The 17,405-nt window shown below is 44.1% G+C and overlaps 1 protein-coding gene across 1 annotated transcript in view; it reads left to right on the top strand.

Moving 5' to 3' along the window:
• CRACDL (CRACD like) overlaps positions 1–17,405 on the top strand; it is a 62,811-nt gene that overhangs the window by 14,907 nt on the left and 30,499 nt on the right. Inside the window, exons 2-3 of the mRNA XM_040993375.1 lie at positions 3,002–3,081; positions 14,791–14,959. Coding sequence (XP_040849309.1) covers positions 3,012–3,081; positions 14,791–14,959 — 239 coding nt within the window. The 5' untranslated portion in view covers positions 3,002–3,011. The remainder of the gene's footprint in view (positions 1–3,001; positions 3,082–14,790; positions 14,960–17,405) is intronic.

Raw genomic sequence — 17,405 nt, 5'->3', positions numbered from 1 at the left:
TTTCCCCTTAGAATATGCATGTGAAGGGGACCATTCTACATCTGAGCCCTCTATAGGCTGACTGGTGAGACGTTCCTGGTTGACCTTGAACATGTTTTTTGTCGGTTACCTGGCAACAGTTTGACTCCAAGCGGCTGCAGGAATTAGGAAGCTCAGAATCACCTAGGAATACTGACATCTCATGATTGATAACAGAGGCTAAAGAGAGCCATTTGTTTGCACAGGGAGGCTGCATCCTGGTGAGGTGAAGTGGCCAGGGCGGGTCTGTTGTGTGTGTCTTAGGTGCCGTTTGTTTTGTTTTGTTTGCTTAGACAGGGACAACCAGTGGGAAATGAGCTGCACTGACAGCTGTTCCCACACGGTGCTTGTTCGAGAGGCTGTGTCCGGTCAGTTTAATTGAAGTGTTACTGTCCGCCTTTTGTAGACAAGGAGGCTGAAGTCCAGCACTGGAAGGTGGTGGTTTGGAAAAGATTCAGCCCCAACACTGCTTGCTGTCTGAGTTTGCCCTTTTTCTGTGCACTGTGTTACACTCTTGCTCAGATGGACATTTGGGATGTCCATCTGCTGTCCCCATGACTTTTGCCCCCTTGAGTGAATCCATCGGCATCTGGTGAAGCCTTGGCACTGATGATATTGTCTGCATCTGCTTGCAGGGAGGATGGGGCCAGGGACCTCCAGGAGAGCCTTGGACATCTTGAACTCCTCCTGCCCTGTGTCTGCTCGTGACCTCTTAGCCAATGGGCTTTGTCACTGTAACATCGTTAAGCCAGAGGGAGGCAGTCCTGAGCCTGTGAACTGCCATGGAAACAGGGGAGGGGCTTTACTCACCACCCTCCCACAGGGGCTCATTGACTGTCTCACCTCCATGCACACTCCCAGCACTTCTGGAAGGCACCTGCCTACTTTACATCTAGAATCCAGAGTTTGATCCTTGGCAGCTTCAAACTCCTTGCCTCGTGCTAAGATAACCCATCACACTCTGTGGGTAGGTTTCTGGGGCTTCTGGCAGGGAGCCATTTCAGTGGGAGATTCTCCTCTGGGTCCCCTCTGGCACAGCCCAGGACCTTCCTATTCACTGAGTCAGCACCTGCAGGAAGCAGGAACTGTGGTGGTCTCAACTTGTCCCTGTGTTCCTATGTCCCTAAAGTATCTGCACATGCTGTGTGTACAGTCAACCTGAGTGTGAAGGCTGGTGTCTGCTTTACCACCTTGGATGGGACACCATCTGGTACATGATCTCATCTCCAAAACAGGAACACTGAAAATCCTTGGAGAGGAAGTGAGATAAGTTACATGATAATATGTGGCACGATTGGTAGGCAGTTTGTAGTTGTGGTAGTGAATTCCAAACTCAAGCAGCTGAAAGCTCTGGCATATCTGTCTTCTGGGTCAGTGACAACCTTAGGGAGGTGGTCCCAGGTAACAGCCGGTGCCTGCTGACCAACCCTCGTCACTCTCACTCCTCCTCTTGTTCCTTGATGTTTTCTCTCTGTTGCCTCCTCCTGCGAATGTTCTGACAGCACAGGGCACTTAGGGACCAGAAAGTTCTGATGAACCCTAAAGTCTTCAGCATTGAGAGGGTGAGCTCTGAAACATTGGGGCCTTTGGATTGGACCGTCTTCTTGAACTATTGTAACCATTCTGCCACTGGACAACACTGTTGAAAATGAAAACAGGTAATACAAGCAAGGATGTTCCTTGAAGCCTGAAACAGTGGTCGGGATTTGAAAAAGACTATTTCTGTTCAACCTTCATTTTGTATATAAGGATTGCATGATCATGAGTCAGATTTGGGGAGATTCCAACAAGGATTTTTCAGCAGAACTGACACAAGACAGACATTTTCCCAAAACCAAATGCTATGAGAATGGAGAACTGGCAAAGGAGAAGTTTTTCTGAGCTTCTTGGGAATTAGTTTATTGGCAAAGAAAATGAACTGAACACTTTAATGCTGATATTTAAGGAAGACTAAATATTAGAACAGGTGCTGGCTCAAACACGTGCCCATTTCCTCTGTTAGGTATTTTCTTTCTTTTGTATTTCTCCCATGATTATTCATTATGTGCTATGTAAAAGTGGTAAGTATGAATTGTTTAATTAAATCCTCAAGCCCCTTTTTAGGTGTGAGAATTCAGAATGCCTACCACTGAGACCTCTTTCTAAAGAAATGGTTTGTTTAGATGAGCTGGGAGAGGCAAGGACATAACTCAGTATTCTGTAGCAGAAACATTGAGTAGTTACCATTTATTTTACTTTACTGAAGGGTCATACATTTTTTTATTTAGGAAGAAGTCGGATGCCTATGGTTGAAATGATGCTAGTGTCTGGCATGATTTTCTTTGCAGTTATCTTGTGGGAGAGGAGAGGGGAGGAAAAGTAAAGATGAGACAAGAATAGCCATGCTAGGTTCATTATATGTTCTCTGTGCTTTTGTATTTGCTTGAAAATTTTCACAAATCCATAAAAGAAATTTGACGCTAGCTTAATAGAATCTCTGTGCTTGATGGCACAGCTATACTCATGTCTGAAAATATTATGTAACCATTAAAATAACAATTATAAAGAATGTTAATGACATTTCTGATACATGTATATGTACTCAAAAATTGGAAGTAGATTTAAACACTATCTGTGGTTTCTAGGTTGGTGGGATTATGGGTGATCTTTGTTGACTGCATTTTGCAAACTTTCTACAGTAAGAGAACAACATTATTGAGGCCTACCTTTATTTTGAAAGAAGGGAACATGATCCTCGTGTGTGAGTTGGAGAGGCCTTTGTTCCAGTTATCTGTTCCTGGTGAATTGCTGTAGGAGGAGTGAGAGTACCACTGTTGTGGCTGTGGACACTTTGGGTACCTCTGCACAATGCCTTCCTTGGGTGCTGTCTTTGGTGAGGTATCATAGACCAGGCCATGGGCAAAAGCAAACCCTACCACCATTTCTCTCATGGGTGACTTCCGTTCTATAGTGACCTTTAACATGAATTTCTATCTGATTTCAGTGATCCGGACATGATCTCCACAAGAGTGCTGGACATCAAGCTTCGGGAGACTGCAGAAGGCCTTGGAGATGACAGCACAGGTAAGGCCCCATCCTCCCTGCTCTGTTAGGATCCATGAGGGGCTGTGGTATGGAGAGAGGACCCTGAGAAAGGCTGGCAGGGTGGAGAGTTGGGGTTGGGTTCCCAGGATGCTGAGACGCCGCGAGGCTCTGAGGCACTGTGATGCCATCTCACACGAGGCCCCTCTGGGGGATGGGGGTAGCCTCAGTGCTGCTTTGCTGCTCTGTCAGACACAGGGCTTTCTCTACCTGCTTGCTTGTCCTGGAGGTAAATGTGTTGCCGTGGTTTGCTTGACTTGACAGCAAAGGAAGGAATGTGTGTGCCATCCAGTTATATCCAGAGATGCCAGGAGGAGAAATAGGCAAGAGAATGACCACCCAGGAATAAATGATTCCATCAAGAATGCCTTTGACCCTGTTCCCCTTCAAGAACTCTTTGTCACAGCCTCTCCTGAACTAAATTCCAAGTCCATGAGTCATTACCTTGTACCACATTTTAAGAGTTATGGACACTATACATTGCCATGTATGGTGATGGAGTTGTACAGTTGATGTTAAAACACAGATCTCCTTATAGCATACCTTTTCCTTATATTAACCATTTTCTCCCCTTGTTTTAGTAGCAAAGGTCTCCAAATATTACTTGAATAAACTCATAATTGAATTAGTGATTTTTTTTAAAGATTTATTTATTTTTATTGGAAAGGCAGATATACATAGAGGAGGAGAGACAGAGAGGAAGATCTTCCATCCGATGATTCACTCCCCAAGTGACCACAACGGCCGGTGCTGCGCTGATCCGAAGCCAGGAACCAGGAACCTCTTCCAGGTTGCCCACGTGGATGCAGGGTCCCACAGGATTGGGTCATCCTTGAATGCTTTCCCAGGCCACAGGCAGGAAGCTGGATGGGAAACAGAGCTGCTGGGATAAGAACCAGCACCCATATGGGATCCTGGCGCATTCAAGGTGAGGACTTTAGCCGCTAGACCACGCCGCCGGGTCCTCATTAGTGATTTTCTTTGACCAAATTCAACATGAATAGCTACCAGTGATATTAAGTTTTGGTTGCTGGCCTAGCTTCAGATACTAATTTCACTGAAGGTTCTATTTTATGTATTGTAGATAGATTTTTTTCTCATTGCTCTATATTATAGCCACATGACCCATTTTAATAGACACCAGGGAAACCCAAACATAAAATGAAGTTTTCTGGATTAACTTTGAGGGGCCAGCACAATGGCTCCACAGGCCAATTCTCTACCTTCAAGTACTCACATCCCATGTGGGTACTGGTCTGCATCCTGGCTGCTCCACTTCCCATCCAGCCCCCTGCTTATGGCCTGGAAAAGCAGTGGAGGATAGCCCAAAGCCTTGGGACCCTGCACCCTCATGAGAGACCTGGCCACTGGCTCCTCAATTCAGCTTAGCTCAGCTCTGGCCATTGCAGCCATTTAGGGGGTGAACCAGTGAATGGAAGATCTTTCTCTCTGTCTCTCCTCTCTGTAAATTTGCCTTTCAAAAAAAAAAAAAAACTTTAAAAAAATTTAAGAGGGACCCAGCACAATACCCTAATGGCCAAATCCTCACCTCGCATGTGCCAGAATCCCTTTTGGGTGCCAGTTTGTATCCTGGCTGCTCCGCTTTCCATCCTGCTCCCTGCTTGCAGCCTGTGGCCTGGGAAAGCAGTCGTGGATGGCCCAAAGGCTTGGGACCCTGCAGCTGCGAAGGAGACCTGGAAGAAGCTACTGGCATTTGAATCAGCTCAGTTTCGGCTGTTGTGCCCACTTGGAGAGTGAACCAGTGGATGGAAGATATTTCTGTAATTCCTTCTCTCTGTATATCTAAAAATCTTAAAAAAAAATTGAAAGTAGATGAATGCTAATAAGATGGCTTCTCAGATTTTCTCTTATTATGGGACACTTTAACAAGGAAATGCTGTCTGAAAACTGATTTCATAGCTGGAATCGACTTCAGTAGATGCTAGTTGTAGCACTGAATGAAGTCAGTTTTAGAAAAAAGCAAATATCCTTTTTTTGAATAGCAGTGAGTTTAATTATTCTGATCAATCTTCCCTTGCTTAAAATTGTCAAAATCTATACAGGAACATTCTTTAAAATATTTTATAAAAGTAAGATGAGACTAGAATTGAAAAAAAATGGAAATCTGGAGAGGCTGGTGAGCATGAATGATGTTTGCCTTCACTTAGCAGGCTCAGGAATTTTGAATTTCATTTTCATGTCCTCATGTGGAGGTGGGGAGGCGAGGGGGTCGGGAACTCAGGACAGGGCTTGTACAAGGTGAGCTATCTCTAGACAGTTACCCCCTGCCTACAGTAAGGTATGTGAAGCCCAGGTAAACCAGCCCAGTGTAGACTTGGAGGTTGGCATTGTACCACACAGGTAATTGAGAGCACCTCAATCCATGAGCCTGGTACTCGTAGACTGGCTATCAGGCGCCTCCTGTCTGAACTTCAGGTTATTACAGAAAATGGCATTTTCAGTGCATTGACAAGCACTGTGGCAGTGATAGCCAAACAGCCAGGGCCACAAAGCACATGAGCTCCATGAATGAAGACCAGCATGCCCCAAGTTTAATTGTGTCCCCAGTATCTCAGGTTGGGATCCTAGATGGGAGTGAGGTCATTGTGAATGTTGTGAGTTAAGACGGGATCATACAGGACTAAGGTGGGACTTCTCCACATCCACTATGACTGATGTTCCTATAAAAAAAAAGGCATTTGGGAGCAGAAAGGAACATAATGTGGAGATGATAGAAGAGATCAGGATAGCACATCCTCAAGCCAAGGAACGGCCAGAATTGCTGGCACACTTGCAGAACTTAGAGGACTGGCACAAACAGAGTTTTCTGTCACCCCTCCCCCTAGAAAGCACCTACTACACGGCACTGTGATGACGCCCCTTCAGCCTCCACAGTGTGAGACAAGGCTTTTCTGTTGCTTCAGCTGCCCACTTTGTGGTGCTACTTTGTTCATCAACCTAAGCAAACAAATACACAGCAGAAACAAGAGGAATGAATTCATGCAAGCATCAAATGTCCTGAACACCAGGGACACACTATAAAACAGCAACGCATACTATGAAGACAACAAAGAAGTTTAAAATATCTGGAAGTTCCAGTGTGCTATGAAAAATGGCATTACATCCAGCCAATGCAATAACAGAATAAATAACAAAAGGCATCGAAATGGAAGAAATAAAATTCTTTTTTTTCAGATGATATGTTTATATAAAATATGCCCAAAAAAGTCAGAACTCTTAAACAGGTTTAGGGAGGTATAATACCATTTCACAAAAAAAATTATTATAGTCCTATATATTGGCAATGCAAATTAAAAATTTGCATTTTTAAAAAAAGTGCCATGTCGGCCCTGGCGTGTGGCCTAGCGGCTAAAAGTCCCCACCTTGAACATGCCAGGATCCCATGTGTTGCTGGTTCTAATCCCGGCAGCCCTGCTTCCCATCCAGCTCCCTGCTTGTGGCCTGGGAAAGCAGTCGAGGATGGCCCAAAGCCTTTTGACCCTGCACCTGTGTGGGAGACCTGAAAGAGGTTCCTGGCTCCTGGCTTTGGATTGGCACACTACCGGCCGTTGTGGTCACCTGGGGAGTGAATCATCGGACAGAAGATCTTCTTCTCTGTCTCTCCTCCTCTCTGTATATCTGACTTTCCAATAAAAATAAATAATAAATCTTTAAAAAAAAAAGTGCACTTACAGCATGTCACGTAAAGCAGCATTCAGGAAAATTGAAATTCTTATGTATGCATGCAACAAAGATACATATGGCATGTATATACCAAAGAATGCAAATAATTCCTCAAGGAAATGAACATGTAAATACATGGAAAGAGAGACCACGCTAAATGGATTAGAAGACTCAGTGTTGCTAAGATGCTCATTCATCCCAAATTGAGCTGCAGAACGCTTACACTTGAGTTGTAAAAGGAAGGGATATAGTTAACTCAGCATTCTGCAGTAGATTTGTTGATCAGTTACCATTTATTTGACTTTGATGGAGAGTGGCAGGTTTTTTGTTTTTGTTTCTGTTTCTGTTTTTAATTTACAAAGAAGTCAAATTGCTAGGGATGCAATGGCAACAATGTCTAGGATGATTTGCTTTGAAATAACATAGTGCAATCGAGGAGGGAGAGGAGGAATGGAAATGAAGCAATCAAAATCCCAGCAGGAATTTTTTGTGCAAATGTTAACCAGCAGAGTCTACAATTTATATGAAACAGGAAAGAACTAGAATAGGTAAGAAAAATTCTGAAAAGAACAAACTTGGAGGACTCACTCTACCTTGTTTGAAGACTCACTAGACAACTACAGTGAAGAAGATGGAGTGGTATTAATCAGAGGACAGATGCATAGAGATTGAACATCTAAAAGTAAACTTGCAAATTTGATCAATTGATGTTTTACAGAGTGGCACAGGAAGCTTATTGAAGATAGTAGTCTTTTCAACAAATGATGCCAGAACCACAGGACATTCATATGTTAGAAGAAAACATTGATCCAGACATCGCAGCTTGTACAAATAGTAATATGTAAATTTAAAACTCTGTAAATTAAAAAAAAAAAAGGCACAAGAAGACCCAGCATGGTAGCCTAGCAGCTAAAGTCCTCGCCTTAAACATGCTGTGAATCCCATATGGGCTCTGGTTTTAATTCCAGCAGTCCTGCTTCCCATCCGGTTCCCTGCTTGTGGCCTGGGAAAGCAGTCAAGGATGGCCCAAAGCCTTGGGATCCTGCACCTATGTGGGAGACCTGGAAGAGGTTCCTGGCTCCTGGCTTCGGATTGGTGCAACACCGACTGTTGTGCTCACTTGAGGAGTGAATCATCAAACGGAAGATCTTCCTCTCTCTCTCTCCTCTCCTCTCTGTGTATCTGACTTTGCAACTTAAAACTTTTTTTTTTCCTGTGAAAGGCACTATTGATAAAATAAAAGATAAGTCCCAGTCTGGGAGAAAATATTTGTAAACATGCTTGATGAAATATTTTTACCTAGCATACATTTAGAACTAGAAAAGGTAAAAAATAAGGAATATAATCCAGTGGGCAAAAAATTTTGAAGATGCCACATTTAACAATATTTACAAATGGCAAGTAAGGGTGTCAAGAAATGCTCAGCATCCAGTAATGCTTAAGGAATGCAAATTGAAGCAGTAGTGAGCCACCACTTCACACGTATCAGAATGTCTGAAAATAATCCTGACAACAGCAAGTGTGGGCCGGGATGCAGGCTGCTACAGCCACTTTGAAAATGATCTCAGCATCTATAAAGTTAACTCTAGACTGAGCCCCATGACTTAGCAGTTCCCACTCCTAGATACTTGTCATAAAAAGACATTTGCCTAAAAAGCGTGTAGCAAAAACAAGAAAGAAACTGAATGTCCTTCATCTGCCTCAGTAGTTCCACAGACTGCTATATCCATGTCCTGGAATTGCAGTCAGCAATAGACAACTCTCATGTGTTGTGCTAAATGAAGGAAGTCACCGTGAACAGACTGCATCGTGTATGCTGAAGGCACTGGTTCTTTGGGCAGAGGCAAAGCTGTAGGGACAGAGAAGGCGCCAGGGCTTAGGAGTAGGGGAGGAGGTTAGGAGGAGGACACAAGAATAGCTTTAGGAAATCTCGGCCTGATTGTGGTGATAATTAGCCCTCTCTGTGCCCCCAGAAACAGTGGGTTTTACTTTGTTTCATTTCTGAAATCAACTCAGAAAATGATAGAGCAGATTTAAAATGTTGTCAAATGAATTCCTTGAAATAGATATAATTGTTAAAACTGCAGTGGATGGGTTTGGTAGCAGATTTTAACAGCTCAACACAGATGACCAGAAATGAAACAGAATGCAGCCAAGACTGGTAAAAAGAGATGGAAACAAAAGAGAGGACACGAAGCACAGAACTGTGACAGGTGTGACAAACACTGGAACCCAGAATGTCCTGGAACTGAGTAAAAGGATACTCTATGCTCAGGCTAAAGAAATGAATCCCAAGGAAAAACCACAAAATGTGAAACACCAGACAACCAAAATCAAAATGAAAAAACAAAAAGCCTTCTAGATCAATCTGAAACAGATTACCTTCTAGGCAGCAAAAGTTGACAACTGATTTCTCAACAGAGAAGTCATTGCTTCACTGTATCCTTAGAAGACATAACTGCTGGTCAGGACTGTTAGACCTGGGAAAAATCAAGTTCAAGAATGAAGAAGTCACGGTGTTTTCGGACCTGCAGACCCCCAGCAGCTTGTAAAGGCATCAGCCTTCAGACAGAAGAATGATCTTCCTAGACAGGAGCTTGGAAGCATGGGTGGATACATCTAAGTAAAGCTGGAATAAAGAAAATATTAGGGCATAAAAATGAGTGAAGTCCTGGTCTGGTAACACATCAGTAATATAATGTCTAGGGTATGTACTGAGAGAACAAACACAAGGTAAGGCTTAGAAACTAGTAGGAAGGAAGATCTTTTTAAAAGTTATTTATTTTTAGTGGAAAGGCAGCTTTACAAAGAAGAGACAGAAAGATATTTCACCCATTGGATCATGCCCCAAATGGCTGCAGCGGCCAGACCTGAGCTGATTCTTAGCCAAGAGCAACAAGCTTTTTCCAGGTCTCCCATGCAGGTGCAGGGTCCCGAGGCTCTGAGCCATCCTCCACTGCTTTCCTAGGCCATAAGCAGAGAGCTGGGTGGGAAGTGGAGCAGCCAGGACATGAGCCAGATGACAACGCTTGCAGGCAGAGGGTTAGGCAGTTGAGCCATACACCAGCCCCAGAACAGTGCATATTGTTAAAATTTATGTACATGTCAATGAAAACATGACCCTTTTCTTTCTAATTGTACTACACAAGCATTTTAACTCTTTACCAACTTAAAAAAAGTTTTTTTCTATCAGTCACTGGTAGAGATGTGTTCGTTCTGATTGAAGATTTTATATTTAACTATCAATTTCACTTTGTAACTTTCGACATGAAGTTGGCGCGTAGAAGAATCAAATTGTGATTCTTCTGGGGAAATTGAAACTTCTGTGAAATATCCCTCTTTATTTCTAGTAATGCATTTTTACTGCAAACTTTTGAGTGCAACTGATGGATGGCTATACTGCCTGCCTTTTCTCTAGTGCTCCCAAGATATTTTTTTCTCTCTCCAGACTTATTTATTTGAAAGTCAAAGTTATTACAGAGAGACAGGGAGAGACAGAGACTCTACTGGTTCACTCCCCAGACAGTTGGGGCTCAGCCAGGCCAAAGTCAGAAACCAGGAGCTTCTTCTGGGAATCCCACATGGGTGGCAGGGGCCTGGGCACTTAGGCCATCCTCTGCTGCTTTCCCAGGCCATCAGCAGGGAGTTGGATTGGAAGTGGAGCAGGCAGAATTGGAACCCAGTGCTGGCCACGAGGTAACTCTTTTTCTATCCATTCACAGACAACTTTCCTAAATCCTTAATTTAAGATTCACCTATTCACAACTATAAAAATATAACCCAGTAATTCCTTAATTTTTAAATGAAACAACTAATATTATCATTCCACTTACATTCCCATAACAACGGTTGGATTAATAAAAACAAGTCAAAGATCTTATATGCCTTTTGTTCTTTGGAATTACTGACTATTAAAGAAAGATCATTCCAGGGCTGGCCTGATGATTCAATTGGCCAATTCTAGACCTGCAAGCACGAACATCCCATATGGGTACCAGTTCATGTCTTAGCTACGCCACTTCCCATCCAGCTTCCTGCTTGTGGCCTGGGAAAGCAGTCAAGGACAGGCCAAAGCTTGGGACCCTGCACCCACGCAGGAAACCTGGAAACTTATGGCCTCAGATTGGCTCAGCTGCAGCTGTTGTCTGGGAGTGAACTGATGGATGGAAGATTTTCTAGTGTATTCAGATCATAGAATCTGTTCTCTGACTAAAATGTGGTTAAGCTACAAGTCAGTAACAAAAATTAGAAAATTCCAGGTCTTTAAGATAACAACATACTGGGGCCCGGTGCGGTGGCGCAAGTGGTTAAGGTCCTCGCCTTGCATGACCCAGGATCCCATATGGGCGCCGATTCTATCCTGGCAGTCCCGCTTCCCTTCCAGCTCCCTGCTTGTGGCCTGGGAAAGCAGTCGAGGATGGCCCAAAGCTTTGGGATCCTGCACCCGCGTGGGAGACCCGGAAGAGGCTCCTGGCTTCGGATCGGCATGGCATCGGCCGTTGCGCTCACTTGAGGAGTGAATCATTGGATGGAAGATGTTCCTCTCTGTCTCTCCTCTCTGTATATCCGCCTTTCCAATGAAAAAATAAAAAATAAATAAATCTTTAAAAATAAATCTTTAAAAAAAAAGATAGCAACATACTTTTAAAAATAACTCACAGACCTAAGAGATTATCATATTAGAGATTCAAGAGTTTTTTTTTATTAGAAAGTCAGATCTACAGAGATAAGCAGAGACAGAGAAGAATATCTTCCATCTGCCAATTCACTCCCCAAGTAGCTGCAACACCTGGAACTGCATGGATCAGGAACCAGGAGCCTCCTCCAGGTCCCAAGGCTTTGGACCGTCTTCAACTGCTTTCCCAGGCCACAAGCAGGGAGCCGGATGGGAAGTGGAGCTGTCGAGGTTAGAACTGTCTCCGTAAGGGAAGACACATTCAAGGCAAGGACTTAAGCCACTACACTGGGCCCAGAAAAATAATTTTAACCAAGTATTAATGAAAATGCTACCTGTCAAGGCAATTAGATGCACTTAAAACACATTTAGAGGCAAATATATTGTCCTAAGTGTATGTATGATTTTAAAAGTTAAAAAGTGAAGTATTTGTTCCAAAAACTTTAAAAAGCAGAGCAAATCCAAAGAAGTAAGAAGAAAGAAAAAAGTATACCTAAGGACAGAAACAAATAGAACATAAAATAAGCATTCAGTGGAGATAAATAATGAAGCCAAATTTCACTTGGTTGTTTAGTTTAGTTTAGTTTAGTTTAGTTTAGTTTAGTTTAGTTTAGTTTAAGAAACAGAAAAGGGGAGACGGCCGTCGCTGGCTTGTTTGCTTCCCAAATGCCTACAACAGCTGGGACTCAACCCTAGTCTCCTGTATAGGTGGTGGACTCAAGTACCTGAGCCACCACCTGCTGCCTTAGCAGGAAGCTGGAGTCTGAAGCAGAGATGGCACTTGAACCAAAATGCCCCACTAATGCGGACTGTGGCATCCCAGCCGGCATCTTGACTGTTGGAGCACACCCCTGCCACTAGACTTTTCCCCAGGCAGCTAGTTTGATTAACTTCTGGTGCAACTGATCAAGGCCAGAAATAGGCAGAGTATGGGAATGAGGCAAAACTCACACCATGCTTGAGACACAAGCATCACTCCACTGCTGCCGAAGCCATGACATGAAGGAGATGTTCATAATTTTTGCCAGTACATTTAGAAACTGGGGGAAGAATAATTCCTGGTAAAATATACTTAATTAAAAAAGTCAAGAAGTAGAAAGCAGAGCGTTCCTGTGACTGTCGGTGAAGGCTGATTACGAGGCCTAGCGGGAAGAGAAGCAGGATGTAGACATTTGCTGGCGACCGCTGCAAGCTGAACAGTCACACTCGGGAGCTGGGAGCCATGCTGCTCTCCACGTTGTCTGTGCCATGGACGGGGCCTGTGTCAAGATGGTGAAGCTCCAGGAGTGTGTACCAGTTGGTGAAGCAGGCAAAAAGGCTAGGGGCTTTCCTGAACAAAACGAAGACTTTCTTCAAACTAATTATCAAAGCTTATTATCCTTCCTTGAAAACTGTCTATTAACAACATAAGAAATTTTTTTTTTTAAAGATTTATTTTTATTATTTTTTATTGGAAAGGCGGATATACAGAGAGGAGAGAGAGAGAGGAAGATCTTCCATCCGATGATTCACTCCCCAAGTGAGCCGCAACGGGCCGATACTATGCCGATCCGAAGCCAGGAGCCTCTTCCGGGTCTCCCACGCGGGTGCAGGGTCCCAAAGCTTTGGGCTGTCCTCAACTGCTTTCCCAGGCCACAGGCAGGGAGCTGGAAGGGAAGCGGGGCTGCCGGGATTAGAACCGGCGCCCATATGGGATCCCGGGCGTGCAAGGCGAGGACTTAACCACTTGCGCCACCGCGCCGGGCCCAACATAAGAAATTTTTGATGATCAAAGTTAGATAAGTTTCATTTGTAAGGAAATTTTCCTGTACAACTCACATCCCTTTAACAAGGGACCGGCTCTGCCCAAAGTGAGTAGGAACTTCTAGGGTGACTAAGGATTATGCACATGAACACGAGATCATGCCAGTTACCCAAGGGGACACTCAGGCAAGCAAAATGTAAATATTCTAGGTTTTTTGGAAAGGAATTCAGTTTATTAAATTATGTAGAAGCAAACTACTTTAGCTAAATTGTTTTTAGTAAATTTTCAGCATGCATTAGACAGTCATTTTGAATACTTCTACTATCAATTCTCTAAAGATTTATTTATTTATTTATTTATTTATTTCGAAGACAGTTGCAGAAAGAAAGAGATCTTCCATATGTTGGTTCGATGATCAGTGCTGTGTCAAGCCAAAGCCAGGAGCCTCGGGTGGGTCCCAAGCATTGGGGTAATTTGGCACATTAGCAGGGAGGGATCAGGAACAGAGCAGCCAGGATACAAACTTGCACTCATGTGGAACACCAGTGTTGCAGGCAGTGGCTTACCTCTTGCCTCACTTTACTGACTCCCATTATCAGTTCTTGTCAGTGTGCCAAAGGAAAGGAATGATGCTGACCTGCTAAAATGAAGCTGTGGAGTCCTAAATGTGACAGAATCTGGGTATGGAAATGAAGGTGATACAAGAGAAGTGATTACAAAATGTTAAAAAGCCTCATAAATTATAGCAGTTCATGGGCTGAGTATTGTGGTGTGACTAAGTAAGCCTCTGCGCACATCCCTGGGATTGAGTCCTGCCCCTACTTCTGATCCAGCTTCCTGCTGATATGCCTGGGAGACAGCAGATGGTGGCCCCAAGTACTTGGTTCCCAGCCATCCACGTGGTGGGGATTCAGATGGAGTTCCAGGCTTCTGAGTTTGACCCGGTCTAGCCTTAGCTGTTATAGACATTTGGGAATCGAACCAGCAATTGGAAGATTTCCATTTCTTCCTTACTGCCACTCTGCTTTTTAAATAAATTAATAAATGAATAAAGTGTGTGCTTTTTTTTTAATAAGGAAAGTTCTAATAATCCAGGAAGTGTGGCTGAATAAGGCTCAGCCTGGGCACACCTTCCCACTCAGGAGATCATCATGGTTTGGAGTTTTTGGTTATCAGGAATTGATAGCTCATGGTGGCATCTGATATTCTAGCCAGCCACCTCTTGCCAGCTTGAGGCCAGCTCCCCTCTGACCCTCTGACTATCCTTTAATCATATATATGTGTGTGTGTGTGTGTGTGTGTGATATTAAAGCTTCATTTCACATGAGAGGAAAGTTGTGTGTATATTGATTGGGTGACCATGTTTTAAGACATCCTTGGCCTGGCTACTCAGATGTCAATAAGCTGAGATCTGGGTTTGTTTCCAAGAGTGTGAAACTGGCATATGATGTACTTCCAGAAGGTAGAGATAATTTGCTGGAGTTAGTAACTACGGTGTGAAGTAGTTTTTCATGTGCGCATCTCACCACTGTGTGCACGCCTGTGCACTCACAGCCTTATTTTGTTGTCGTGTTTAACATCTATTTAGGAAAGAAAAAATCCAAATTCAAAACTTTTAAGAAGTTCTTTGGGAAGAAGAAGCGGAAAGAATCTCCTTCGTCCACGGGCAGTAGCGCCTGGAAGCAAAGTCAGGCCAAGAGTGAGGTCATTGCCATCGAGTCGGGACCCGTGGGCTACGAATCCGAGGATGAACTTGAGTAAGTACTTTTCCCTTCCGTCCTTCCATCCTTGAGCCGTGCCAAGGAGAGGACTCCCGGTGCAGGAGGACCCACGTGCTTTACTTCATTGTCTTGTGAACTTGCAGGATTTCTGGGTCTTTTTTGCCTTCTAGGTAATTCATTTGGTCCAGAGGGTCTTCCACACAAGTTTTATTTTCTGTCTTTTCCAACAGAGAGGGATGGAAAAACCTGGGGAAAAACATGGTTTGGTAGCTGCTGTGAAAAGGAAAACTCACAATGGCATTGGTAGAAGTAGTACTGCACATGCAGGACTTCAGGGAGTTCATGAAAATGGAAATTAAAAAAAGTACACATTGGGGAGTTGGGGTGGGGTTAGCAGGGGGCAGGGGGAGCAGCGTGACATAGCGGGTAAAGCCACAGCCTGCAGTGCTGACATCCCGTATAGGCACGTCTGAGACCCAGCTGCTCCTCCTCTTATCCAGTTCCCTGCTCATGCACTTGGGAAAGAAGCAGAAGATGACCAAAGTGCACCCACATAGGAGACCTGGGAGAAGCTCCTGGCTCCTGGCTGCAGCTTGGCCCAGGGCTGGTGGTTGTGGACATCTGGAGACTCAACCAGTGGGTGGAACATATTCTCTCTGTCTCTCTGTCTCTCTCTCTCTCCAATCGAATCCTGACTTTCAAATAAATAGACAAATATTTAAAAACCCCTATGTATAACCAAATTAACTTTACTTTTTAATTCCTTTTTGCCACAGATTTTTGAAATAGCCCTTTATGAATGAGTGAAAATGAATCTTAGGGGAGATCTGAAGTGTACCCACCATCCTTCCCCTGAAAGTAGCAGGCTTAGAATAGTTTCATTTGCCTTTAGACTCGTAGGAACCTGGATGTTGTGCTAGAAAAGCACATTTTTCTGAAATTGAAGCAACTGTGAGTAATTTCATACCAGTGTTTTCAAAGAGACATAAGAAGGAGAGGGGCAGGGGTGGGGAAAGCCCTCTTGCTGATTAGTCCTAGAAAAATCATCCCAAAATGACATACAGAAGAACAGTCGCAACAGGCGTAAAAATTTGGGGAACTGAGTGAAGAAAACCTTACTTTTGTAACTTGCATTACATCAAAATATCGTTTCAATACACATGCTGCATTATCCCAACATTTCTGAGACCAAAAGGAAAAAGATATTTCTCTTTTTTTTGCCAACATTTACATCTTTAACAGCTTGGGATTTTTTAGGACAAAACTTTGCAGTGCATTATGTCATTCGAAATTGGGGTACAGACCACAGGGTGATACCGTCTGACACTCGAACAACCCAGTGTTGGCATCCTGTCCCCTCTGCTCCATCTTCCTGTTCACCTCTTGTTCAAGGAGTAGGAATTACACTGACCGCTTGGTGGCGCCAAAGGACCGAAAAGGAAAGAGGATTTTCCTTTTTTTTTTTTTTTTTTTTTGTTTTCTCTGCTCCAAGTGGGGAGTTGTGTACACAGTTTTACAAGCAAAATGTTCCAAATGCTCAGGGAGTGAGACGCTATCTTGAGAACACTAATGTTTCAGTGTCATCAGCAGTCCAGCCCGCGGGAGATTGCCCAGGCCTCTCCACATACAGGCACGTGCGCGCGCGCGCGCGCGCACACACACACACACACACACACACACACACACACACACACACACACACACTGTCCCCTCCTCATTCAGGTGTACACGCATACCAATATACATATGCACACACAGTCTCCTCCACATACAGGTACACACATACACATACACCCTGTCTCTGGGAGATCACTAAGAAAGAAAGATCAGCAATGGGCTGTTAAGGCACATAGCATTTTCTGGAAGCAGCACAGTCGAGCCCAAAGCACAGAGGCCTCCTTCTGCGTGCCTCTGACGTGTGCAGCTCCTTCTCATCCATGGCTGTGGGCACAGTGGTTCTGCCTGCTGACGTTCACTGGGGCTGCCAGACCACTTGGGGCTCTGTGGGTTTTAAAAATCAATCTCCACTTGTCATGTCACTCTCTGTGTGGTCACATGTCGTCAGCCTCTCAATCTACAGGTGACTCACCCCTCTGTTTTGTGTCACTGATCCCTGGCAGGAGCAAAACCCTTTGCACTGGAAGCATCCCGGAGTTCGGATTTGCTTTCTCTTAGGGCATTTGAGTGGAGGACATACGTGCCTGTGTCTCTCCATTTCCCATAAACACATAGCTGGATCTGGATGTTTTGTTGGATGTAGGTTTAAGATGGTGATGGGTGTGTCCTGTGCCATCACACCAGGAGACCTGTGCAGTCTGGCTGTGCACCTTCTAGTGAAACTAAAACCAAGCCGTTCTGCTCCAGTCCTAACTCCACTTCTGATTCCAGCTTCCTGCTACTGGGCATGCTAGAGGTCAGCAGGTGGCAATTTAAGTACTTGGATATCCACTGCTCACATAGGAAACCCGGACTGAGTTGTGGG

This window comes from Ochotona curzoniae, unplaced genomic scaffold (assembly GCF_017591425.1).
Source record: "Ochotona curzoniae isolate NIBS_2020 unplaced genomic scaffold, NIBS_Ocur_1.0 contig_883, whole genome shotgun sequence".
NCBI lineage: Eukaryota > Metazoa > Chordata > Mammalia > Lagomorpha > Ochotonidae > Ochotona > Ochotona curzoniae.
The sequence above is the reverse complement of the archived record's forward strand: the minus strand, read 5'-3'. Positions and strand labels throughout refer to the sequence as shown.